The 26,222-nt window shown below is 42.1% G+C and overlaps 1 protein-coding gene and 1 long non-coding RNA gene across 2 annotated transcripts; both read left to right on the top strand.

The window, feature by feature from the left end:
* The first annotated feature begins 1,550 nt into the window (after window positions 1–1,550).
* LOC309670045 lies at window positions 1,551–5,447 on the top strand. The gene is made up of 3 exons (XR_014268962.1): window positions 1,551–1,611; window positions 4,478–4,542; window positions 5,423–5,447. It is a non-coding gene; the product is annotated as an uncharacterized lncRNA (long non-coding RNA).
* Window positions 5,445–26,222, top strand: FERMT1 (FERM domain containing kindlin 1; the record flags this gene model as incomplete). The annotated part of the gene is made up of 14 exons (XM_082480847.1): window positions 5,445–5,595; window positions 9,869–10,102; window positions 11,627–11,773; window positions 12,357–12,570; window positions 13,579–13,681; window positions 15,232–15,339; window positions 16,384–16,515; window positions 16,662–16,711; window positions 19,248–19,372; window positions 20,703–20,809; window positions 21,540–21,761; window positions 22,419–22,543; window positions 24,364–24,505; window positions 25,747–26,222. 14 exons carry the CDS (start codon window positions 5,445–5,447, stop codon window positions 25,918–25,920), a joined length of 2,034 nt encoding a protein of 677 aa, XP_082336973.1. The 3' UTR covers window positions 25,921–26,222.

Below are 26,222 nucleotides of genomic sequence, written 5' to 3'. Positions count from 1 at the left end.
TCATGAGGTTTGCACGGGCCCACCTCTCAAACCTGTCCAGGTCCCTCTGGATGGCATCCCTTCCCTCCAGCGTGTTGACCGCTCCACACAGCTTGGTATTGTTGGCAAACTTGCTGAGGGTGCGCTCGATCCCATTGTCCATGTCACCTACAACGGTGTTAAACAGCACTGGTCCCAGTACCGACCCCGGAGGAACATCACTGTTTATCCCTGGTCTCCACTTGGACATTGAGCCGTTGACTGCAGATCTGTGAGTGTGGCCATCCAGCCAATTCCTTATCCACTGAGTGGTCCATCCATCAAATCCATGTCTCTCCAATTTAGAGACAAAGATGTTGCACGGGACAGTGTCAAATACTTTGCACAAGTCCAGGCAGATGATGTCAGTTGCTCTTCCCTTATCCACCAACACTGTAACCCCAGTGTAGAAGGCGACCAGATTTGTCAGGCATGATTTGCCTTTAGTGAAGCCATGTTGGCTGTCACCAATCACCTCTTTATTTTCCATGTGCCTTAGCATAGTTTCCAGGAGGATCTGCTCCATGATCTTGCTGGGCAGAGGGGTGAGGCTGACTGGCCTGTAGTTTCCCGAGTCATCCTTCTTTCCCCTTTTAAAAACGGGGGGTATGTTTTCCCTTTTCCAGTCAGCGGGAACTTCACCAGGACTGCCACAACTTGAATGTGATGGATAGCGGCTTAGCAATTTCATCCGCCAGTTCCCTCAGGATCCACAGATATATCTCATCAGGTCCCACGGACTTGTCCAACTTCAAGCTCCTTAGATGGTCAGGTTCCTTAGATGGTATTTTCTCAGACTAGTCTCAAATCTCTCAACACCTGCAGCCCAAAAGCAACAAGCCCTTGTACACCCAACGTGGCTTGATGGCCTCAGAGTTGTGGTGTTGCAGGTGAACATAAATGAGGTGAAGTCCCCCAACAAGCCCTCCTTGCGACAGCATGCCTGAGCGTGGCTCCACTGTCACTTCTAATCTGTTTCACACCCAACAGCCAACGTCAGACAGGGAAGGCTGTCAGGACAGAAGGAGGAAACCTTTTAGCCACGGTCACTACAAAGCGGCTTCTATCTACCTAGCTACATTTTCAGACACTAATAGGTTTTAAAGTAGACTCACAGATGTTTCAATCTTACCCTGAAGTTAATATTTAGCTTCAAATCTCGTTTGGTGTCTGCCCAGTTCTCACTTCCTGAAAGGGAGATATGGACTATTTCAGATATGGCTTAGCTGCTCTTTGTTCCTGAGGGCAGCTATCAACTTCCCCCGGCACCCTTCACTCGTGGCACAGCCACCTCCACCAGAAAGAGCTGTTTCACGGGCAGCCCCAGGTCTGCGGTGGCCGCTATCGTGAGCAAACACTCGTGGCCAGTTAGCAAGCTTTGCCACATCTGCTGCGGAGAAACGGTGGAGGACGAGGGGGGGAGGGAGGGAAGGGAAGGGAAGGGCAGGGCCTTCCCGCGGGCTGCCGGCGGCAGGGCCGGGCTGGGCGCCGCTCCTCCCCGTCCCGTCTCTCAGAACCCCCGGTGGAGGCGAAGGGAGCGGGAGCCGGGCGGGAAGGCGAGGCGAGGGACGCCGCTGCCACCGGAGACGGCAGGTGAAGGAGGGAGAGGGAGAGGGGGAGGGAGGGAGAGAGGGAGGCAGCGGCGGGAAGCGCGGAGCGGGCCGGCGGCCGGTGTCCCCCCGGCCCGGCGCAGGCACATCGCCGGCCCTGCCGCCCGCCCTGCCAGCGGGCACCCCCGGGGGAGGAATGCCGGGCAAGCCAGGTTATTTTAATTATTTAAAAAAAACTATATATATATATATATTTCCGAGCGCTTGTAATGGCTGCGGTGCGGTGGGGTCCCGGCCCCCTGCGGGAGGTGAGGGTGGCGGCGGCGGCCCGGCGCTTCCCCGGCCGGGGCCCGCCCGCCCCTCGCCCCCCGCGGCCGCCGCCCGAACGGTGGGTGCCAGGGCAGTACCTCTCTCGGAAAGACTCAGGGAAACATCACACTCTGGGTTTCCCCCTCTTTACCTTAAAGTGGATCTTTCCCTGCTCTGGTACGACTGACATCCTCCTGCATTTCCACGCAAAAGTTTGAAGTTCGGGGCTAAAATTTGCCGAGAGCTCCAATCTGTAGGGCTTTTTTTTTATAGCCGTGTTGGCTCAAACGCTCTGTAGAAACACTGGGTAGAGTCAGCAGTGGCCTGAAGACGTGTTTCTGGCCTTTTTGATCTCCCTGTGCCAGGCCACACAGCCGCGGCCCATGTGGAGCCCGGGAACCGGGGCGCATTCCCGCAGCAGATCCCGTCCCCACGCGAGGGTTCGAAGACGCGGAGCACGCACAGCCTGCCCCGCCGGCTCGGGTTTGTTTGGCTTTTAATGCACAACACTTAAGTTGTCCCTTGTTGCTGAGCTTGACTCTTTTTGCAGACCGGGCTGTGTTTGCGCCGCGTTCTCCGGTAGATTTACTGGCGTTCGTGTTTTCTTACCATCAGACTAAAACCTCCCGGTTTGCAGAGGAAGAGAGCAGCTTTAGGGAACGATGGAGCGAGTGCCAGGATTAGCTGCACTGAGGCTATGGTTTTCCAAGCCAGGGTGAATGAAAGAAAGAGTTTTCACCCACCCCTTGGGCTGTTCATTTTCACCCATGTCAGCACAAGCATTTGAATGCAGAATTAGACTGGGAAGCTAAACCAAATTTAAATAGTAAAAAAACCAAATAATCCGGATCAGCTCCCAAATGTTTTGGCTGGCACAAGAGGGCAGATGAGACTGCTTCTTTTCTGTAACAATACAGGCTTATAGTGGACTAAGTCTAGGCAGAAGTATAGTTCTTCTGCCAGATTTCATGCCTGTGCTCCTGAAATGAAATCACATAGTTCTCATGCTCAGGCCAGTTGCAGATTTACTTATTTATAAAACTGTTATCGACGCTTATGGAACGTGACTAGTGGCATTTGGCATTTTGACTTTTCTAAAGTCAGGATTTTTGTTTTGCTATGAATACAGCGCAACCATAACTGTTCTCTACACTTTGTACTGCCCATATGCCAAAAACCTCATTGGACACTGTGCTTCAGGAGAGGCACGGCCCTTCCCCTCCACCGGGTACCCCCTGCTCCAAGGCACACCTAAGCTAGTACATCCATGCGGCACTCACCAGTGCAAATTCAAAAACCCAGCTCTGTCCCAGAAGCAGGAGAGCCATAGTGTTTTCCAGTGTCCAACACAATGTCTTTATTTACCAAGGCAAACCAAACAGACTACTTGGATAAACATCAACCCTTGCTGGTTTGGTAACTGTTTGGTGACAAGGTGTAGGCTGGCACATCCAAGAACCTAATTAAAAATAGCGTTTGTTTCTGAGTGCAAATTAGCCTCTTGGAGTCATATGATTATGAAGTTGCGGTTTTCTAAGCTAGGGCTGCCTATAAGTCATTATGATTTCAAAATTTCAGGGCAGACTCCCAGCACTGTTCGAGTGAAACTCCTTGGTAAGTTGATTTTCCCCTAAAAGGATGGGTTTGAGCTGGACAGATTTTTCATTTATATTGTCATTCGTTTGGGGGGGGGATCGATCGAATCTTCAACAGAAACTTCCACTGCCTTTACCTTTGGAATCACTTTTTCTTATTGGTAGAATTTGTCATTACCACCACATTTCTACTACCCTTTGGTACCAAATTTTGTATCAGCAGGGTTGACACCAGCTGTGGCGTAGGCCCAAAGTTGTTCAAGGAACCAAGTCTACAATATTACTTTTCTGAGAACAGTTTTTAAAAGAACTTCATTGAAACAATTAGATGACTTTGATTTATGTTGTGCTCCATAATACAAATACCGCATGACGCATAATTCAACAAAATATCAGAAGTCTTCCTGTTGAAATTCTTAAACCATAAGACGTTAAGAAACACAAATAACACCTGAAAGCCTGGGGAAGGTTAAGCTGTAACAGGCTGGCTGCTGAGTTGCAAGAGCCTCCTCGCACCTCTGGAAGGGAACCTCGGAATGAACATTGAACTGGGCTCTGCCCTGAAGTAGTATCTTTTGGCACTAAACCCCTTTTTTATTATCCAATTGGTAACATAAAGCTTTGTTGTTATACATTTGGTAAATAGGTGAACTTAAATTTTCACCCCGTTACCAGGTATGCTTTATTTAACCTTTAGCTTAATTGTACGTTAGTGTAACCTAAGCTAGTCTGGTCTTGTCTTGCAGTCAGTCCTAGAAAAGGTCATTCCTTCTCTCACTCCTCACCTGTGACAACAGTTCTTGGTTTTTCTGGTTTTGAGGTAACTTTTAGGCTAAGGGTTTTAACTTACCAAATACTTCTTTTTAAAAAGATCTACAGAAATCTGTTAATATTGTTACATCCCCTCTAGCCTTCTTTGTAAACAAATCCTAGTTATTTTTTATGTTAGAAGCAGTCTGTGTATGGCACCTTTAACAGAGTCTCTGTCTGTGACTTGGTTCCCAGGTATTGCTGAAAGTCTGCAATAAATGGAAGTCGTCTACTTTACTGCCTAAGCTTCAGCTGCAAAGGTTTGTTTCTTAGGGTTCAGTTTGACAGAACGCTAAGTGCTAATCTGGTACCTTCTCTCACTGGTTAAAGATCCCAAATCCTTCCTGCAGCATCAGTCACGTTATACCTACAAGCTCTTGCTTCAGTAATTAGCAGAACTCTGCTGATGGTAACCACAGCTTCTACTTTGAGCACCTTCTGTAGTTTGGCTTGGCATGATTACTGCTTCACCTGTCCTGGCAGGAGCCTGGTGGGATGGCAGACGACTCACCCTGCTGAGACAGGATGCGTTGCGTGCTTACATCTCTGTGCAAGCAGTCAGTCAGCAGAAACGGCAGTTACGTGCCTGGATATTGCTGGCAGAGCGCCACTAAAGTTATTTGTCTCCCCTCACATCTACTCCAATAGGTAAAAATACACTCTGGTTTTGGTCCCATGGGACCAAGCTGGCAGAACTGCAAGTGTAAATGTTCATTTGCAGTGAAAATTACAGCTATAAGTGTACAAGTCAACGAAATTCCCTTGTTCTCTGGACAGATTGCCAAAACAGATCCCACCCACAACTGCGGGCTTTACGGTGTCCAGACTGGCAGATTAGCACTGTGGAGTGGGGAAACCAGGGTAAAACTGGGCTATCTCTACCCAGTGAAGACACTTGAGTTGGGGGTGGGGTGGGTGGAAATCGGAATAAAACCAAAAAATCCCATATGCCTATCTTGCAAGAGTAATCACAGGAGCAGAGTCTAGTTCAGAGGTAACAAGATAACACATCTGAAGTTCCAGCCAAGGCCACTGTGAAGTCTTGGCAGCATGGATGTATTTTGAGACTGTGGAGAGATGCATTTGTTTCAGAGAGTGGAGGAAAAATATCCTTTTTGCATGTTTTTTTTGTTTTTGCAGATCTTACATAGACCTTTCCAAAATGATTTCCTCAAGTGAATATGGGTCTCACTCCTGGGAGCTCTTAGTGAGAGTTGAATATCAGCATAAAGAGGTACCACAGGAATTTTTACTACGGGTCACTGGGGACCTTCATGTTGGAGGAGTGATGCTGAAATTAGTAGAAAAAATCAGTGAGTAAAGACCTGTTTAATTTACACAGTGTTATTAAAACAGTACATGCAGCTTTCCTTCTACAAAAAGAGGCTCCTGTGCATTTTGAAAGGGCACTGCCTGACTTACTTCTTTGTAACGGTTCACCGAGCACATAGGTGCTGCAGACTCAGGGGTTTTGTGTGGCCAGAACTTCTCCCTGTGTGTGATTACAGCCCCTGTACTATCACAGTGCAAAGAAAACTATCTTTGTCTTCCAGTTAGACAAATCTAGTTGGACCAGACTAACTATTCAACTCCCTTTCCAGATAGACTTTATAGGTGGCTAGTTTGAGGGACAATAAAGGTAGCTGATACACTCTTTGTCCACCTGTAGCAGTCAAAGAGACAGAATTAGTTGTTACAAAGGCACTTCTGAAGTTACTGTTTCCTGTGCTACAGTGGCACTCTAGCCAAAATCTGAGCCACATTATCCATTACATATATCCAGTAGAGAACAGCTGTGAAGAGCAGAGGCTGGCCGAGTCAGTTAGGAGATGAAAGATAAAATACCCTCTATACAATCACAGCAAGTCAGCGCTACAGGCAATGAGAGAATCTAGGTTTCCTTAACTCAAAGCCATCAAATGGGGCTGCCTCCCAAAATAATCATCTGCACTCTGAGGCTGCAGAACGATAGATACAGACAAGATAGTATGGTGTTTGATTATTATACCCATGCCACAGGGTTTACATATGCAACTCATTCTTCAAGTGTTGTTCTTTTTCCTGGCATTCTTAAAACTAGAAGTCTTTGGTCACCAACTTCACAGAGAAAGGAACCAGTCTCCTAGATTAGACTTGCCAAGTGGGAACACCATGAGCTTTGCATTTCTATGCACTGCTCTTGAAATACAAGATTTGTGGCAACAAAAAAATTGTCATGGAATCACAGAATTTTCAGAGTTGGAAGGGACCTCTAGAGATCATCTAGTCCAACTCCCCTGCCAAAGCAGGATTGCCCAGAGCACATTACTCAGGACTGCATCCAGGCGGGTCTTGAAAATCTCCAGAGAAGGGGACTCCACACCCTCCCTGGGCAGCCTGTGCCAGTGCTCTGTCACCCTCACCGTAAAGAAGTTTTTCCGTGTATTTGAACGGAACTTCCTATGTACCAACTTGTGCCCATTGCCCGTCGTCCTGTCACTGGGAACCACTGAAAAGAGCCTGGCTCCATCCTCCTTCAACCCACCCTTTAGATACTTGTACGCAATAATAAGTTCTCCCCTCAGCCTTCTCTTCTCCTGGCTAAAGAGTCCCAGCTCTCTCAGCCTTTCCTCATAAGGGAGATGCTCCAAGCCCTTAATCATCTTAGTTGCCCTACGCTGGACTCTCTTCAGCAGTTCCCTGTCTCTCTTGAAGTGGGGAGCCCAAAACTGGGCACAGTATTCCAGTTGTGGCCTCACCAGTGCAGAGTAGAGGGGGAGAATGACCTCCCTTGACCTACTGGCCACACTCTTCCCTATGCAGCCCAGGATTCCATTGGCCTTTTTGGTGACAAGGGCACATTGCTGGCACATGGATAATTTACTATCTACCAGGACCCCCAGATCCTTCTCCTTAGAACTACCTCCCAACAGGTCCACCCCTAACCTATACTGGTGCGTAGCACCCCAGGTGCAGGACCCTGCACTTGCTCTTGTTGAACCTCATTAGGTTCTTCTCTGCCCAGCTCTCCAGCCTGTCCAGGTCACTCTGGAGTGTCAGCCACCCCTCCCAGTTTGGTATCATCAGCGAACTTGCTGTCCCCTCATCCAGGTAATTGATGAATATATTTAACAAGATTGGACCGAGTATTGACCCCGGGGGGACACCGCTGGTTACAGGCCTCCAACTTGACACTGCTCCATTAATCACAACCCTCTGAGTTCTGTCACACAGCCAGCTCTCAATCCACCTCGCTGTCACCTCATCTAGCCCACACTAGTGAGTTTCTGTGGAACTCGCACAGAAACCTGATGGAGTGAAGAACGTAGATTTCTTGTAAAATTAAATGTGATTTGTCATTGCTGACTTTCTTAGCTTTCTTTTGGAAGTCACAAAGCTAACCTTTTTTTCTTGCAAGCTAAAAGAGATGGGCATTTATTCTGAACTTTTTTTTTTTTATTTTAAAGATAATATTCTTGATTTTCAGGTTTTCATAGACAATGCTAGCTGTCTTACATGCTAGCTCATGGTGTGGGCTCATGGTCAAATTCTTGTCCACCAGGACTCCCAGGTCGCTTTCCACAAAGCTGTTCTCCAGGAGGTCAGACCCTAGCCTATACCAATGCATGGGATTATTCCTCCCCAGATGCAGTACCCTACACATGTCCTTGTTGAACTTCATTAGGTTCCTCTCTGCCCCAAAAAACCTTCTTGTCAAAAAAACCTTCTTGAAACTAGTCTTTTTTACATAGTTCAACTTCAGACAAACAAGAAGAGAAAAAGTGAACTATAACAAAACCCTTCAGCAAAATAGCGTCAAGAAATTTAAAATCAGCAACTTAATAATTTCAGAGTTCTTACTGCCAAGTGAAAGGTTTTGTTTTCAAACATGGGTTTTGAAGGAAACAAAAGGGACATGCATAAGATATTCTTTCCAAATGCCATTCAATGGAAGGACATTTTTACACAAAAATCCTTTGTGACAGAAAAGCTGTACTTGGAGATAGTGATTTTATCAAGGAATCCCTTTTCCAGCATTAAAGCAGGTAGCAAATCTGTGATATATTTTTACCAACTTCTCTGCATAATTACACACATGACTCCGCCAGCAAGCCAATGGTAGCTGGGTCAGAAGACTAATTTTTCACAGTATTTTTAGAACTAGTACTCAACTACTGCAAAAAGCTTTCTATATTAAATAATATTTAAAGAAAATCTGTAACTAAGTGATTTGTGTCAGCCACCCTCGAGACACAATTTTTTACCAAGAAACTCCAAAATAGGACATACTGTGCTATAGACACACTGAAGAAAATAGCCTCTACCTGGTGGAGCGGCTGAGGAGGAACAAGAAATGACCCAGAAGACTAAAACAATTTGACTGAAATCACACAGAAACTTTACCTGCTACTACACATCATTGGCATCTGGAAAGTCATCTAATCTTGGAATTCCCCATGGAACTGAGAGCAGCAATGCTTTATCTCTTTCCTTATGCGTCTGCGTCTCATGCTGATTTAGTCAAGGTTTTGACACCTTTCAGGTTAGGATAGCTTACTGCTCGAGAGTAACCAGACAAAAGCCACTGTTCTCCCCCTCCAAAACCCTTAATAAGTCATGAACAAAGTCTTCCATCCATTCCCGATTCAGCAACCTTTACTCTATCTGCATGTTTCCAAAGTATAAAATACGCAAACGTTTTTACTTAAGCAAAACACAGGCAAGTCCATATTAGTGAAACACGACAGCTATCTCTTGGCAGGCCTGTCTTCTCCGAGAAGTTTCTGTAGGCAACCCTTGTCAGCCCCCGGTCGGTCACACCAGCCTGCCCTTCTGCACAGACTATTAAAAGATTTAACTGTACCTTATCACGTCACACCCATTCCACCTCCCTTACAAGTTTCTGCATCCTGTGTGGTAGAGGTCATCTTATTGGTTAGAGAACTTGTTAACTCTTTCCTGATTGTCACAGGGCTTACTCCCAAAATAATAATTCTTTTCCTTGATTATTTAAAGAATCTTGCTACTGTAAAGTTGTCCTAAGTGGGCTGCACGCAGGTGAGCATCCCTGTTCGTCTAACTGCAGCCACAAAGAAGAGCTGAGAACATCCCAAAGCTCTGCGTCACCAAGACTTCAAGGGTCTCATTGCTGTTCTTAATACTATAGACATGAGCTGTTCTGTGGTGCTTTCCAGGAGACTGTGGAAGAACTTGCACCATCTGGGTGCACACAAGGTTTTGTAGGAGGATTTCCAGCTTGCACTATGAAGTTGGGAAGTGGGTACCCTTGTAATTAGTCCGTATCCCAGTACAATCCCAGCAGCATTGGACCATGTATAGAACCAGACTCAGGAGATGCACTTTCTCTCTGGATATCTGCAAGATGAAGGCAGTGCCAGTTAGCACCTAGGTTAACTCTTAAGGGAAAACAAAATTAGTTCCCAGTGACTGCCACAAGTATTCAGCAAATGGGGTCTAGGTCTCAGGAACTGTAGTTGCTACTTTAATGTAAATAAATTCTCCTGTTTGCAGAGCACTGTTTCCAAATCAAGTGTTTTTTGTATATTTGCTCCATAGTTTGTTAATAACCATTTCGTATTTTCCTAGAAATGCAACAAGATTGGTCAGACTATGCTCTTTGGTGGGAGCAAAAAAAATGTTGGCTTCTGAAAACCCACTGGACGCTCGATAAATGCGGCGTGCAGGCAGATGCTAAGCTGCTCTTTACTGCTCAGCACAAAATGTTGCGGCTTCGCTTGCCCAACATGAAGACTGTGAGACTGAAAGTCAGCTTCTCTTCTGTGGTATTCAAAGCTGTCAGTGACATCTGCAAAATTCTCAGTAAGTGAAACTAAATCCCCTCTGGCAACTAAGTAGGAGCATTTTATTAGGTGACTTTCTTTTGATGTAAAGTCCTTACAAAACTGTTTAGCTCAAGGAGAAATTTGATTGAGTTGACCCAAGATCAAAAGACAGGTATTTTGGTTTTCAGTATCCAGTGCATGTCATGGTTTTCAGACTTTGTGATAACTGATGCACAGTGTCAGAAATGTGTCCCACGAGCTGCAGGAGTACTGGATAGTCAAAGTTCTGTTGATGGTTTTGTAGGGATCCCTGTCCTCCTTGAGTGGGGCTCAGTCCTCCTTATTCTATGCCATTGACTAAAAGCTTGAGCTTATCAGTCACCTACATCAGCTTTCACCATAGGCAATTTTACTGCTGTCAACTGATTTATCACCTACTTTCACTAGCATTAATGATATTCAACTCGCCCTATTGGTTAGATGTATTTACTTCAGAAAGACCACATTTTAAACGTTCAAAACTTACATGCCCAAACATCTTCAGGTCAGGGCATACCCAACTACCCCACCCAAGCCCATGAATATGTTGCAGCACCGAGTCCCCGTGTCGCTGCTCTTTCCCGTAATGGAGCACCTCCAAGCAGAGGTGAGGTTTTGGAGCACGCCAGACCTGCGTGCCTGTGATCCAAAGGGTTAAGTCAAGACTGCAAATAGTCTTCAGAATCCCTTAATTTTAGGGATTTAATTTAGACCTTCAAAGCTTAGGCCAATAACACATTCATCTTCAGAAGGAATTTACCACCTCATATTGACCACAATGTAGCTTTCAATTTCATCTTCTAGCACTGGATTGTGAAAGGGATAGTATGTCTTTATTACATTTAACAGTTCCAATAAAATGATGCCATAATTGTTCAACTGACATTTGACTGAATTAAATATTTCTACCCACATTTTTCTTCCAGACTGAGTCAGTACAGGAACCCTGTAACTTTTCTCATGCGTGAATATTGTCAAAAATATCTTTGCTTATCCCAGGATAAAAGTGTTTTTCAGAAACCAAGTGTCAGGTTTGCAACTGACAATACATGTCTGAAGCAGTAGTGCATTAGGGAATAGTGCGTAGCCAAGACAGAATCTTGTACGTGAAATACAGAATTCTTAAGTGACTAAGAGAAGGCATGAACTTCAAATACAGTGGTTCCATTTCCGTTCTTGATTATTCATAAGTCAGACGTTTCATTGAGGTTATTATGCTCAAAGGTGATTGCAGAGCCATTAGGGAGAAAGAGTTTTTCCCTGGTGTTCTAAGATGCAGATATGCTTGCTACAAAAGCAGGCTTAAATCCTTCAAAACTCACTCTCACAGCCCAAAGTCTTTGGCCTTGTTACTGAATTACTGGATTTTCCACGGCTACTGCTTTCAACCTACCAAAAATAAAAGTCAGATTGCAACATGGAGCTTCCCCAAATACTGTTACCAACCATGGGCTTTTTTTGGATGTAAGCTGGTAAGTTTCAAATGTTTCATCTTGCTTCACTTCCCAAATTGCCATTGTAGATATTAGACGGTCAGAAGAACTCTCTTTGTTGAAGCAATCAGAAGATGCACTCAAAAAGAAAAAGAAAAAAGACAAGAACAGCAAAGAACCAGTTACAGAAGACATTTTAAACCTGTGCAACTCTCCTGTGAGTTCTGGATTATCAGGTAATGAAAAACCAATACAATTTTGTTCTTTGACTGGAAGTCAAAAAGAGGAAGAAATCCTTTGCTACACAATTAAAACCAGGGAGACCAGTTTAATGTAGGATGGTGGTCAGAGAGACACAGTTGGCCTGACATTAGTGGCTTCAAGAAGTTATTGAAATCTCCAGTATATCAATATTTTTCTGGGTTTTTTAAAATGTTTTCCTTTCCATTGACTTGAGAAAGGCTATACCAGAAAACAGGTGATCGGCTGTGGCCCTGCACGCAGGATGTGCTGCTGCTCTTTGAAAATGTGAGACCACTCAAAGTATTCAACAATTTTGGTAACCTCCAAGGAAAAGGAGAAATAAAGGCTTGAGAGTAAGTTTCCTATCTCCAGTACAACTGAGCTGTCTCACAGACCAAGGAAGAGCACTTCTCCCCTTGAAGTCACTTCACCTGTGAAAGGACGAGGCCGCTGTAAACGGTAGATAGCAGACTGTCTTGAAAGAAAAGGGTTAGTCTTTTATGATGGGAAGTGGTAGGCTACCGAAGTCTGAAGGCAGTTTTCCCTGGAATAATACATTACTCTCTCAACTTGCAGGAAACCCAGGTTTATATAGTAAAACCGTGACACCCATTTATGATCCCATCAGTGGGACACCAGCTTCCTCTACAATTACTTGGTTCAGCGACACCCCCTTGACTGAGCAGAACTGCAGCATCCTTGCCTTAAGTCATCCCAACTGCTCTCCAGAAACACTAGCAGAGATGTACCAGCCTCGGACTTTAGCTGACAAAGCCAAACTCAATGCAGGGTAAGATGCCTCTCTCCGAGATCTTTGTTAGCAGGCTTAACCAGGGTGGCATTAATCCAGCTTTTTAAGTGTAAAGCAGAATTTGAAAACAAACCCCTGATATATGGCTATATTGATACATGAAAACATGCTTTGATCTAGATTTTGTTTCAGAAATGCTGTTTTTGATCTTTTTTTCCTTATTCAACATTCTTGGTTAGACAATTTTGTTTTAAAGTGATGAATGATGTAATTGTGCAGGCTTTGGATTAAATTCTGTTACTAGATGAAGGCAAATCCAGTTTAGCACTGTGGGCACAGCTAAAGGACAGTTTGGACAGCAAACTCTAAAGGCTTTAAATGGGCAGTGGAAATACACATGTGGATAAATTCAGTAAAGCTCTAATGCATTACAAATAGGTGAATTCTTGAATTATGTACTAACAAACACCGCTTACTGTACACCACAGAAGAACACAGAGCACTAGGGGGGTTTAGTGGTGCAAGTGTTTGAGATGATGGTCTCTCTAGCATTAAAATATGGATTGTCGGTTTTAGATCTGTGGAGCATTTAACAGTGACTTCAATATTTTCATTGGATTTCACTGGAGAACAGAAGTAGCTAGAATTATAAAACAGCAAATACTGAAATGAAAAGCGGGAGTTCTAAATATACAGGTACACTGTTGTCCTGGCTTAAATGAACCTCCCATTTCTGGAGGTCAAGAAGAAAGAATCTTATTGGCATAGGTCACCCCACAACTAGTTACTGCTCAGTTTCTGGCATCTACTCCTGATGTTTTGAATAGTGCTGGAGAAAAAAATAGGAAGATTGGAGGTATTGTGTTTATACAATGAAAGTTGGGAATCCATATGAATGTTCCACCTTCTCAAGTTATGTGAATTTTCCCCAGGCTTGCAGGAATTAGAGCTGTTTGTTCCCAATTTTATTTCACAATTACATTGGAGCTCTGCAGGTGTGATAGTTTTTCTTCTACAGATGAATCTGTGGGTTGTTTTCTTCCGCAGCTGGCTAGATTCATCTCGATCACTTATGGAACAAGGCATTCTGGAGGACGATCAACTTCTTTTACGCTTTAAATATTACACTTTCTTTGATTTGAATCCAAAAGTAAGAGCTTTGTTTTTATTGCTATTCATTGTTTGCCTGCTTTCATGTCGAGGAGCTATAGCACAAAGATACCGAATTTTAGCTAGGATTTGTTACAGGCCCTTCAGAGATCAAATTCTACTTCTTCCCCTCAGCTAAGGCTGCACTTTTCCCCTCTGGACACTGAATCACCATTCCTCACATGAAATAAGATCTTAAGTATAAAGATGAGATCTGAAGAGCACCAGAAACAGCATCCAGATTTCCAGAGGCGCTGGTTTACTTTCTGCCTCTCTTTTAAGAAGAAAAATTAAGGGGAAAACTAAACCAACAGTATCCTAAATGATGTAAAGGTATAAGCCCCATTTTTGAAAATGGACTTAAAAATGACCTTTATGTTCCACTGCCCTTCACTGAATATTCAGCTTTTCTGGGCTGAAGCCCTCAGAAGCACTCAGGCACTTAAATCAAATTTGTTTCAGTGAACTTTGGAAAGTTCAGCAAAAGTGTTTAAGTCCCATTTGAAAGCAAGACTTAGTCTTCAAAAATCACTTAAGTGTTTTGCTCAAATCTCCTTTCATTTGCCTTTATTTCCACTAAAATCAGTCTCAGGTTGTCTTAAGCCAGTGTTTTTACAGCTTGGGTGATACATTTAGAGAAATTAAAGCACGATCATTGACCAGTGTAAATCAACAAGAGTTCAAATGTGAATTTTAGAGGATTTGGCCTTCACATTGTTATTTTCTGTAAACTCTTTAAAACTCTAATTTCAGGCATCTCAGATAAACAGAAGGGCACTTTCTAGTTCAGGTGGCATGGTTTTGGGTGAAGTGCTATCCCCACTCAAATTCAAGTACGTGTCTCAACTTCATCAGCCCAAACATTTCCCTCCTTTGCCCCAGCCAGCCATGGAGCCGTAGGATGAAATAACCCAAAACAGCTTTAGGCAACTTAATAGCTCACCACTACTGGGAGAGGTCACGCTCCAAGGTTTACCCTCCCATCACCTACCTTTCATTAGCTCTGGGGCTTGAATATTTCTGTGAGTCACTTCAGCTTGTTAACCAAGTAAGATAATAAGAAACAATCACTATCCAAAAAATGGATAGTAAATTAGAGCAGTTCACAGCAGGATCTGACAAATGTCAAGCCAGTGCAAAGACAGAGCCAGAACCAAAAAAGCCAAGAGCAGAAGAGGGGAAGTGAGGAATAAGAGTTTCTGCCTTTTGGCAGTAGCAAGCTGTTGGATGTCACATTCATATCAGCCATGTCATATTATTTCCACTCTCATAGTGTGGTTTCACATTTCGGAAAAGCCTGTCCGAGGCCTACTACCACTTCTGCTTCGGCCAAGGACTCCTGATTAATTTTCTGTTGGGTCAGCAAGCCACTGTGACCCTACACAGAATCACACGAACTAGAACAACAGGACGGGAACGTAGAGCAGGGCAGAGGTGGGGGAGGAGGAAACAACCTTTCTGGCTTCAGCCCAATGTTAGATCAGGTGCAGCTGATCAGGAATCTATATCTTGATGGTCATTAATGACCAATGTTGTTCTTTTTTGCTACAGTATGATGCAGTGCGAATAAACCAAATATATGAACAAGCCCGTTGGGCCATCCTGTTAGAAGAAATTGACTGCACAGAGGAAGAAATGCTGATCTTCGCTGCACTACAGGCATGTACTTGATCCAAGTTGCAAAACCTGTTTCCCCAAGAGGCAGGCACAAGCTAGGACAAGACCGGGACAGACAAGACAAGTCTGTTTGGATTTGGGGTCTGCTGGTTGAGTGAGAAACAATAAGCAGCATCCATCAACTAAACCAACTAAATTCAGTAGCAGCACACCATTATTCAAACCAACAGATCCAATTATGGAACTATTTACTAACATTATCTAAAGCAAAGCATACCCAGCATGTAACTTTGATACCAGTCTGTTCTGAAGAGGATTAATATGACGTGTTGCTTCCCATTCCAGCTACCATCCTTTCACATATTCTTCCTGAAAATTTCTCTAATATATAAATACACATGTTCACAACAGTCCAAACAAAAGCTATAGCACATGTGAAGATAGGGATGCTATGGAGTACATAGAAATGTAATATGACCTAGCTTGGCTTAGTCCCAGACTGTAGGTAATAAGGCACAAATGTTTATTAATAATAAATTCCTTCCTTCTAAATGTAAATGTAGCTGCCAAAAAATTCACGGCCTGCCACTGTGGAACACCACAGAACCTTGCTGCCAAGTTTCCACCTGGTATGGACGGCACTTACAGCTGACGTTACTAGGGATGCAAATATTAGCACTGAGTCAGCCTCACAGAACAGTTCCCTGGACCTGTTTAAGAGACATTTAGATGTGGTGTTGGGGGATGTGGTGTAGGGGAGAACTTTGTAGAGTAGGGTAGATGGTTGGACTCGATGATCCCAAGGGTCTCTTCCAACCTAGACAATTCTATGATTCTATGAACAGGGACAATTACACAGTGAGGGAATACAAACACTGGCAATTAAAATAGGAAACCGTTATCAGTAATTGCACTGGAGATCATATTGGACATACCAATTTCTTTGTGAAAAAATGCATGGTTCTGTGCTGCAGAACTTTACGCAGTTGTCCAAGACCCAGAAGACCAAATGGCCTATTTTCACGTGCTGTGATTCTGTGTTGCTAATTGGTATATTGACTATTTGATATTGATGTTTTATTTTAGTATCATGTAAGCAAATTATCATTATCATCTGAGGCACAAGATTTCACCTCTGAATCAGAAGTTGATGAAGTAGAAGCCGCACTTTCTAATCTGGAAGTGACACTGGAAGGTGGAAACACAAGTAACATTTTGGTATGTTCTTGCGGATTGCAGAATTGCTTTCACTCTGTCAAATGCATTGACCCTGATGAGCCTACCTGGTTCCTGATTTTTTAACCGAGTCAACAGACGATTACAAAGTGCATTGTACTAAAATTCTTCCTAATTATTCCTGATAGGAGGACATCACAGACATCCCGAAACTTGCTGATAATCTCAGGCTAGTTAGGTGAGTTATTAAAACTAACAATAAAACATACAAAACAAAAAGCTTAACCATACAAGAGATCTCTTGAGTTTTTCATTCCAATCCAACGGTAGATCCTATGGTTATAAATTAACAAATACACCAGATAGGTCTAACTAGCCTAATATCATCCTCTTCAAATCTTTTTTTACTGCTTCTAATGAAGATTCTCGGCAAATCTTTTGAGCTTTTGGGGTGCTGGGGTAGCTATACTTATGCTTATTAACGACCAGGCTCTTTATATTTCCTAGTGCTCATCAATCACCATCTCTAAAGAAGAGAGTCTACAATTTTATTTTCAATCACATTTTACTGGGTTTTGCCAATGAAAAAGTAGAAACAGCTTACAGCTGTCTCTGAGAAGAATTTCTGAAAGCAACCCTGGGGATTTGTTTATTTTTTCCAAAGAAAATAAGCAAACAAATTACCCCTTTCTAACTAAACAGGGAGTCTGTTATTTTTCTAATATCAAAATGAGTTTATGTGATCCCACTATAATATCTTGATTTATGGGTTATTTAAAGGACTGCAGTGACCTTAAGGCTGTAAAGTCTTTTATCACAAAACGGTCTTTGTGTTTTAGAAAGATAAAGATTTCTATCGCACAAATATTTATCAGATTCATTCTGTTGACAAATCATATTTGTAGTCAGTGAACTGAAAATTGCACCTCAAAATTTTTAATTGTTGTTAACTGTCAAGAGTTGTTAAATATTAATTTCCAATTAGGAATTTTATTTGACATTCAAATTACTAAGGTGGCTTAAGATGAAAGGGAGTTTAAGCCTTTTAAGTTCTGTCAGTTACTCACCTCTAACACTGGGTTGTTTATTTTTCCCCAGCAGTAGAGCAGTTTGCTTTTAAAAGCATTCAGCAGTTATTTTTCATCATGAAAAATTTCCTTTATAGGTGATAAATCACTTACTAAGCCTAAGACATTGTAGAAACTAGGTAAGGTGTAAAACATTTCTTGAAAGGAACAACAACATTTTGTTACTATAATTATTTGCTTAATTGTAAACCTAAATACAAAGCTCTGCATATTATGCTGCTGATGCTATTCATATAGTGAACTTTTATTCACATTTATTCACAGTATGCACCACATTAGCACACTAGTAAATACTACTTTCAGGTGGGTGACAATATTGTGGAGAATTACAATATTTTTTCAAAAACAACATTGAAAAACTTTCAAAAAAGTTTTCAGCAACTCTTTTTTGATAGAAAAATAGTTTTGTTAGTCTAAAAAAACTATAGTCCCTTATTTTTGAAGAATGTCACTGTATTGGAAAATTAAAAGCCAAAATATTTGGCAGTTTTGAAAACCCAAGGGTTTTTTTTTTTAATTTAACATAATAATCACCATTTTCTAGAAAGGATTCTAGACTAGGATTTGTGGAAAGGCTCTGGAGAAGGCAAGAGTGGATATAATAAATCACTGTTTTCCAGCTAGCTGTATACTCTTTGTACCAACATCTTAAGTTAAAGGGAAATACTAAATAGACAGTGGATTATTTTTCTTTTTTCTTCTTTTTAACTTCGTTGTTGACCTTTGTAGCTAGTTGTGAAGTATTTCTCTACTCAAATAGTGCTAATACCTCCAGTTTTTTCTCCTGAAATGCACTGAACCCAGGAATTTACTTCCTCACCACTCCCCCTACACCCCCTGTGACTTTCTTAGTGTATTCTTAGTAGAATTAATTATGATTTTTATTTCTTACTGAAGAGAGGTGGGGCTGGCACAAAGATTATGTTTGACAATTAGTATCTATCAGTTACTTCTCAATTCCAAAGTAGATATTTTTAAATTTACTCTATGAAAGACATCAGTTTGCATTAGTGAAGTATTGAAATTAGGTAAAGGAATTAAAATGAGGATTATATCCACCTATGTACATGTGTGAGCAGCTGGAGTAACACTGCCCTAGTGGAATAAGATGGTTTAAACTATTACCTTTTCTTGGAGTGTTACCGAACCTCTATAAACTTAATGAAGGAACAGAATATTGTTGTGTTAGATACAATTCATATAAAGCCAAAAAAATGGTCTCTACTGTCTTACAATTTAATGAATACAAGTTAGTTTTATGGGTGTAAATCTTCTAGATAAGGAGCTATGAAAAACTGAAGCTAATTCTAGTGCATGTGAACAAGCTAGTGGTTACATTAGCTTTACTGATTTCATGTAAAACACAGAATTAGTCCGTTAGAAGGGAATGGCTTTGATTAGGAATGAAAGAAAAAAGAACACATAGAAGAGGAAGAAAAAACCCCAAGAGAAATCATAGATGGTATTCAGCTAAAATTTGGGGTAAAAACACATCCATACCCGGGATAATGGGTGCGATCTTCGTTCCAAGCGTTTGCCACCCCCATCATCAACACAAGTATGAGTAACCCAACTGACGCCGTGTGTGTGACCTCAAAGCAATTTGAGATCCACAGTAATATTTGTGAGTGACTTACCAATTCGTACATTTCAATATAAACAAACATGATTTCTTTTTTCATTTAGGCCCAGGAAGTTGTCACTCAAAGCTATCAAGCCATATTGGTTTGTCTTTAAGGACACTTCAGTATCTTATTTTAAAAACAAGGAATCCGCACAGGGAGAACCTATTGAGAAACTAAACCTAAAAGGTAGGAATTTTCTTTTCCTTTTTTTTTTTTTGTTTTTCTTCTGTTGCATTCATGAACTGGATAAATCAAGAGATCCCTGCAAGACTCCAGAAGGCAATCACAATAGCATTTAGTTTTGCAACTTTTTCAGTTATTGAGACTCCTAAGCAGGCAGACCGCATCTGCAGAAGAGGCCTAAACAAGAAGGATTCAGTAGCTTAGCCCAAACCAAGATTATCTGGACCTGGCTTGTAAAATGACATGTACTGCTGAATTCACTTAAAGATGAGTTGGATAAAGAATGTGATCTGTGTCACACTTTTCTTTCCAAAGGTTTTTACTCTGTGTTAAATGGTAGTACTCCCCTCTGTCTTTGGCAAACGCACACTAGTAGAGAATTATGGATGATGCAGTGGACAAGAATACCATAAGTTGCACCTGCATACTGTTGTGCAGGGACAGCTCCAAGACCTTCTCTGGACCTTGTTTCTTTCATGCATGGGGATTTCCACAGCTACAGTCAGTTTTAGGTACTTCTGGAAGAGAAACCCCGAGTGTACACACGACAAACACCAGCATCATATATAGCCTCCATCTACATCTACTCCTGCAGGGACATCATTTGTTCAGCGTCAGGGAACCAGTGATGCCCAGGATTCATCCTAGAAGAAATCTTTGAAATAGAAAGAAGATTGACCCCCGTGAACAAATGGCTCTGCATACCAATCTGCATATCCTCAGTAGGTCAGATAAATGCATGGTAAAACTAGCCAGGGTGGCTGGAACCTCACCAAGTAGTCCACAGCTTTGGTGTCCCTTGACACAAAAGGGAACTGTAGGTAGCCTCGACTCCAGCTGAATCCAGAAGGCCTGCAGTAGCACCATCAACACAAAATACCAGGTCCCCAGAGTTCTCTGGGATCCCTGAACTGGCCAGCTCTGTTGTAGATGTCACCCACGTCCCATCGTCAGTACTAAGTTGCTTCTGAAAATATAGTCCAGGCTTTCAAGACAATTAGGCTAAAATTTCCGAAAGTCCCCATCTCATCAGCTCCTCTCCATTTTAAATGTTGAGCATTTCCTAAGATCAGGCTGAGGTTTTGAGAGCGCTTGTATCCTTTCTCTTCCACATTGACTAACATGCTCTTTGAGCGCAGAGCATTCATCACCCTGGCAAGCCAGACCCAGCAGTCAACTAGAACAGAAACCTTTCATTAGGCCTAAGCTTCAAAAGTCTTGGCCCTTGATCTTAAAGAAAAAGAACCATTAAGTACTGCTCTTTAGTATTAATCAGTACTGAGTGATGTAGTAATTAAATAAATCCATTTCTTCCCGATTCTCTGTGATCTAGGATGTGAAGTTGTACCAGATGTAAATGTCGCAGCAAAGAAGTTTGGAATCAAATTACTAATTCCGGTTGCTGATGGCATGAATGAAGTATATTTAAGATGCGAAAACGTGAGTAATAAGGGAAAGTTTGTATTCCAGATTTATTGGCAGATTGTCTAGAAGACACATGGTCTTGTTCTAGAATTTGCATAGAAAAATAAGGATGCTGCAGAGAGTTTATTATCTACATATTTAGTAAAATTTAAGAATGAAGTGGTGTTCTAACAAGTATTTTATAGTTGCGGGGACAAAAGGACAGTAATTCTATGTTCATCATCAGTTTCCAAGTAAAACTGCTGGAAAGAAAAAAAGAACGTACTATCAAAAAAGTAAAAAAAAATTACAATATTTTGCTTCAGTGTTTTCAGAGGACTAGGTTTTGGGTTTGGGTCTCTTTTTTCTTAATTAGAACTCTCCCCATTCAGACAAGGGTAGTGGGATAAGGATCTTACATTTATTTTCAATTTATTTCATTTGTATTGAAGTGTATGAATCCAAATTGTGTAAAAATGTTCATCAGGTGGAAAATAGTGATACAATAAAACTTCCAAGAGAATCTATTCCAAAGTACTGGATTTCTTCGAAAAATTCAAACCTAATTATTCTGCATAGGCAGTCCTGTAGGTGGAATTAGCCCAATCAGGGAAGAACAACAAACAGTACTATGGTAACTATATATCCACAGAAAAGAAGCAGAGTAACTCCAGAGAGGTTTTATCACACAGTGAAAGATGTGTGAACAGTAGCCATCTTCATAAATGGTTTGTCCAAAAATATCAGACAATTGTCTTTGTTGCAGGAGAATCAATATGCTCGGTGGATGGCTGCCTGCGTTTTAGCCTCAAAAGGCAAAACAATGGCCGATAGCTCTTACCATCCTGAGGTCCACAAGATCCTTTCATTTCTAAAGATGAAGAACTGGACCATGTCTCCCCAGGCTGCCTCTGACCCAGAAAGCATAGATATGAAACCAGAATGCTTCGTCTCACTACGTTATACCAAAAAATACAAGCCCAAGCAGGTATCCTGAGCATGGCTTGATGGTTGGGGATGGGTGGTTCCAATGATTTCTTGTGGTGAGGCTGGATCAAAGCAGCATTTGGAAACCATACAGTAGGATCATCTTGCAATACTCATTTGTCCTTTTGACAGTTAGCAAGAGGCCTTTTCTTTAAACTGAACACACGGGCAAGTCTCTCAGCACTTCTTCCAAGTACTCCTCCTACATCCTCACTGCCTCCTAAGTCACTCAGCATGTTCTCCTCCTGATAATGCTGTCCCTGAAAGTCTCTTCAGAGTGAGAAAGGAAGGTTTATAAGGTCAGGAAGTTACTGTCTGCATCTTAAATAGGTGTCTTCCTTGGCCTAGGTGCCTTACCTTCCTCTCCACCTAATTCCTTGTCCACTGTTTTTGCTGCGAAAGAGTTCAGCCTACCCATCCCCGGGACGCAGTCTCCAGAGCAGTATGCTGGAGGTAAACCCAGACACTGCGACCTTCCTGCACTGTTCTGCCCTTGTAGCTCAGCATCTGTCCCCAAGTGCTCTCCACAATACATCTGCATGAACGGTTACCATTGAGTTTCTGAACACGGCATCAGAGATAATGATGTTTGATCTAGTGAAAGCAAGGGTATTTTTGTTCTCCAGTCAAGTGAAACCTTTCTTCCTGTGTTTCCCAGTTGGCTGCTCGTATTCTGGAAGCCCACCAAAATGTATCCCAGATGACCCTAGTGGAGGCCAAGCTGCATTTTATTCAAGCATGGCAGTCCCTCCCCGAGTTTGGCTTATCATACTACATTGTAAGGTAATCCCACTGTTACACTGATGTCAAGCCGCCATAATGTGTTCACGGTCAGTGATTTGCAGGAAGCTCTTTTTCTCCCTGTTCTGGAAAATTTCCCTATTTTTTTCCCCCATAGAGCTTTTTTAATTCTAGTAACTTCCATACTGCTGTTTTTTTCCATAGCAGTAGCACTCAGGAGCTCCGTTCCTGGAGTGAGACTCTCCATGATGTCTACCTTCATACAGACCTGTCCGGTTTTGCCTGAAGTAACATATCACTAGGATTAAACACTTATTGACATAAACTCACTAAAATGTAAAAAAATGCATGTCTTATTGGTGTTCTTAGGTTTGCACTATATTTGTTCGCTCCAACTTTTGCTCATTGGAATATGATAAAATGCTAATTCCTTTGGCATTTCATTAAGAAAACAGTATATTATCCCTTTTATAGGTGAATCTGGAAGAGCAGTCACCACAAGAAGGGTCCTGTTGTGTTCACAGCAGTTTCCCTGGACACTTGGGAAAATATGGCAGGGTTCCGACCTGTGTTCTTTTCTCTTGACAAAGCACCAAAAAAATGAAAAGCACTGACACAACCATTCTTAGAGGCACCTTCCCTAATTTATGCTTAACACTTCTTCCAGGGCTACTTAGGAATCATCTGCAGTATAAATTGAACCAGCTGGGAACCCTTCTCTGGCACAGAGGCCAGCTGGCAAAGAACAGCCCACATCTGTACTATTAAACTCTCTGACTTCCCAAAACCCAGTAGCCTCATATGAACTACCAGATCATCTTGGTGCTTGGACGTTCCAGCTCCTGAGCCGTACCTGGGAGTCGGTTGGTTGCAGCCAGAATTCTGCCTGGGACTCTTCTAGCAATTGAACAGAACACGAGTTCACTGCCCAGGAATGTTCCCTGTCAATTTAATTGACTAGATAGAGATGGTTTGCCCTATCTGTCAGCACTGATTCTGGTAAACAAACAAACAAACCCAACACCATCTCGTAGTGAATTTCTACAAACTGATGGGCAGTATCTCAGTGGGAGTGTTAAGTAAGGCACAAATGGTGGTCCAGGTCATGTTCTTTCCCTAAGGGCCAGCTTCATCTAAGGAGAGATGATTCAGAAACAGGATCAAAAATATTGAAAATATTAACAGCAGTCAGATGAGATTTCTTCCAGCTTTCAGCATGAAGGTAGAGGAAGGTAGTTTCTTTACCAGAGTAATCTTTTCCTAGCTATTCCCAACTGAGACATTTCTGTCCCCCAGAAGCTCTGATAGCTTTTGTACTTAGTTTTCATCTCTAATTAGAAGTTGAAATGTTAAAATGTCTCAATATTTGTGTAATGTGATTTATACTCAGAAACATGCATATATTGCTAACGGTTGTTTTGATAAGTTAGTGGTGATATATAATATCAAATATTAAATGTATTTTGGTATGCTTATATAATTTAGGTGAATATAACTAGAAGAACATTTCAACATTACTGAAAAGAAGCAAAGAAAATTATTGTTGACACTTTACCAGTAAAAATATAATCAAATCCATGCATTTCGGCAGAACAGTATTTTTTAGCAGTAAACAATTAATTGGAAAGATTTCAGCCAGATCTACCTGCCCAATTATTTTACACCTTATACCGTGGTTCACCAGCTTATGTTTCACTTTATCACAATTACTGTTCTAAAGACGGGTCCAAGCTCCCCTCAATCTCAGGCTGTTGTGACTTTTCCCACACTTTTTTGCACTTTCAGAGGAGAGCAGGTGAAATTTTCTCTAGACAGAATTCACTGCAAACCAGATCTGCTCAAAAGTCTTGGGTTTTTTTCAGGTTTAAAGGAAGCAAAAAGGATGATGTGCTTGGGGTGTCCTATAACAGGCTGATACGAATAGATATAGCCACAGGAGATCCTATCACAACGTGGAGGTTCTCCAACATGAAGCAGTGGAATGTGAACTGGGAAATACGCCAGGTAAAACTGGAATGGCTCTCTGCATTTAGTCATTGCATTGCAGAAACTGGAGGATGCTCTGAGAAAATCTTTTTAAACTTCAGACTGACAAGATTTTGAATGTGTTGTGACATGTTATTAAATAAGCCGTCTACAATTTTTCGTAATCGAGTCTGTAGTCAAAATTCAGAAACGAAAGATCTCCAGTTTAAGAGGCTCCTACCAAGCTTATTCTTTATAAGTTGCCCTTGATTTTGACGGGATGAAATACAGAGACTCAAAGGTAAATTCCAACCTGTTATGTTTACTGCTCTGTCAGTAAAAATCTCATTTTAACTCTCTGTATAGTCTAGCTCATGCATCATCCTCTAAATTGTGGTGATTCAGTTTCTGTTACAGACTGAGGATACAGGAACACAGCTTGTCTTTCAAATCCCAAACTGAGATTGCAAGGCCACAGTGCGAGTTCCTCTGTGTCAGTAGGCAGCCCTGAGAAAGTAGCTCTGTTGTGTGATGTGTCCTGGGGTGCTCTGGACCGTGATGAAGGCTGCTCAGTGGGGCCAGCTGTTGCCCAGCATCCCACTGGAGAGTTTGGGTTTGAAAGCTTGAAGCCAGCTCTGTACATTGTAGATTTCTGGAGTGGAACTAGCATGACCTGATGTAAATTCAAGCAGCCTGGAAACTGTTCCTGCTTATACAGTTTTCCGCATCCATCTGCAGGAGCCAGGAGAGATGAGATACAATCCCTAATACTCTCTTGCAGTACTCCCTGTGCCAGAGCCTGTTATGCTGGGTAAAGCTCCCAAAAAAGGCAGAATCCACAGTTAGCAATTAACCCCTCTTTGCTGGGTTTTAGAACTGACAGTTCTAAACCTGGCCCTCAAAAGCAGATTTAAGGTCAGCACGTAACAATGAACAGTATTAAACGTTCTTGGTTAAGTGTACAAAGAGTCAGGAGTGCCATTCCTGCTCTTCTCAGTGCTATAAGCCATGAGAAAAAAAAGCTAGTTAAAAGCATGCTTTTGTTGCCTGTCTAAACAAGCAACAAGATTTTGACCACAAGAGGGCCCTGCCATAGCAGAAAATCAAGAAACAAGCAGCCAAACACCTTCGACATCTAGCAGACCCAGAAATCTTGATTAGCAGACACAGGGACTGCTTTATCACAGTATTTGTGATCCAGCTGTGCTTTCACACTTGCTGTTTTTTTCCCAGATGCAGCTTATCTCTGTTCCTGATTTTGTCATATGTGTTTTCTTTAGGTTGCAATCGAGTTTGATCAGAATGTATCTATCGCTTTTACGTGTCTGAGTGCAGACTGCAAAATCATTCATGAGTATATTGGGGGCTACATCTTCTTGTCAACCCGCTCCAAAGACCAGAATGAAACACTGGACGAAGAGCTGTTCCATAAATTAACTGGAGGTCAGGAATGAGGTGAGGTAAACTCTCTTCCCTCTGCCGGCTTGTCCCCCCAGCTAAGAAGACCAGAGATGAAACAAAAATATCTCTGATTGTTAATTGCTGACTAATAAATCTTGTACATGTCAATCCATCTTGTACATGTCAATACATCTTGTAATATGACTGGACTATTTACAGTTTTGTTAAATATTGAAGCCAGGGTCACTGAATGCAACTCCCATCATCAACACTAGGAAAATTAAGTTGTCATTGTTTTCCTTTTGTACAGCTACAAGTTTTTAAATAAACAGTGCCTAGCCACTGGGCATTTTTG

Source organism: Vanellus vanellus, assembly GCF_965231255.1.
Source record: "Vanellus vanellus genome assembly, chromosome: 3".
In the NCBI taxonomy this organism is placed as follows: Eukaryota; Metazoa; Chordata; class Aves; order Charadriiformes; family Charadriidae; genus Vanellus; species Vanellus vanellus.
The sequence above is the reverse complement of the archived record's forward strand: the minus strand, read 5'-3'. Positions and strand labels throughout refer to the sequence as shown.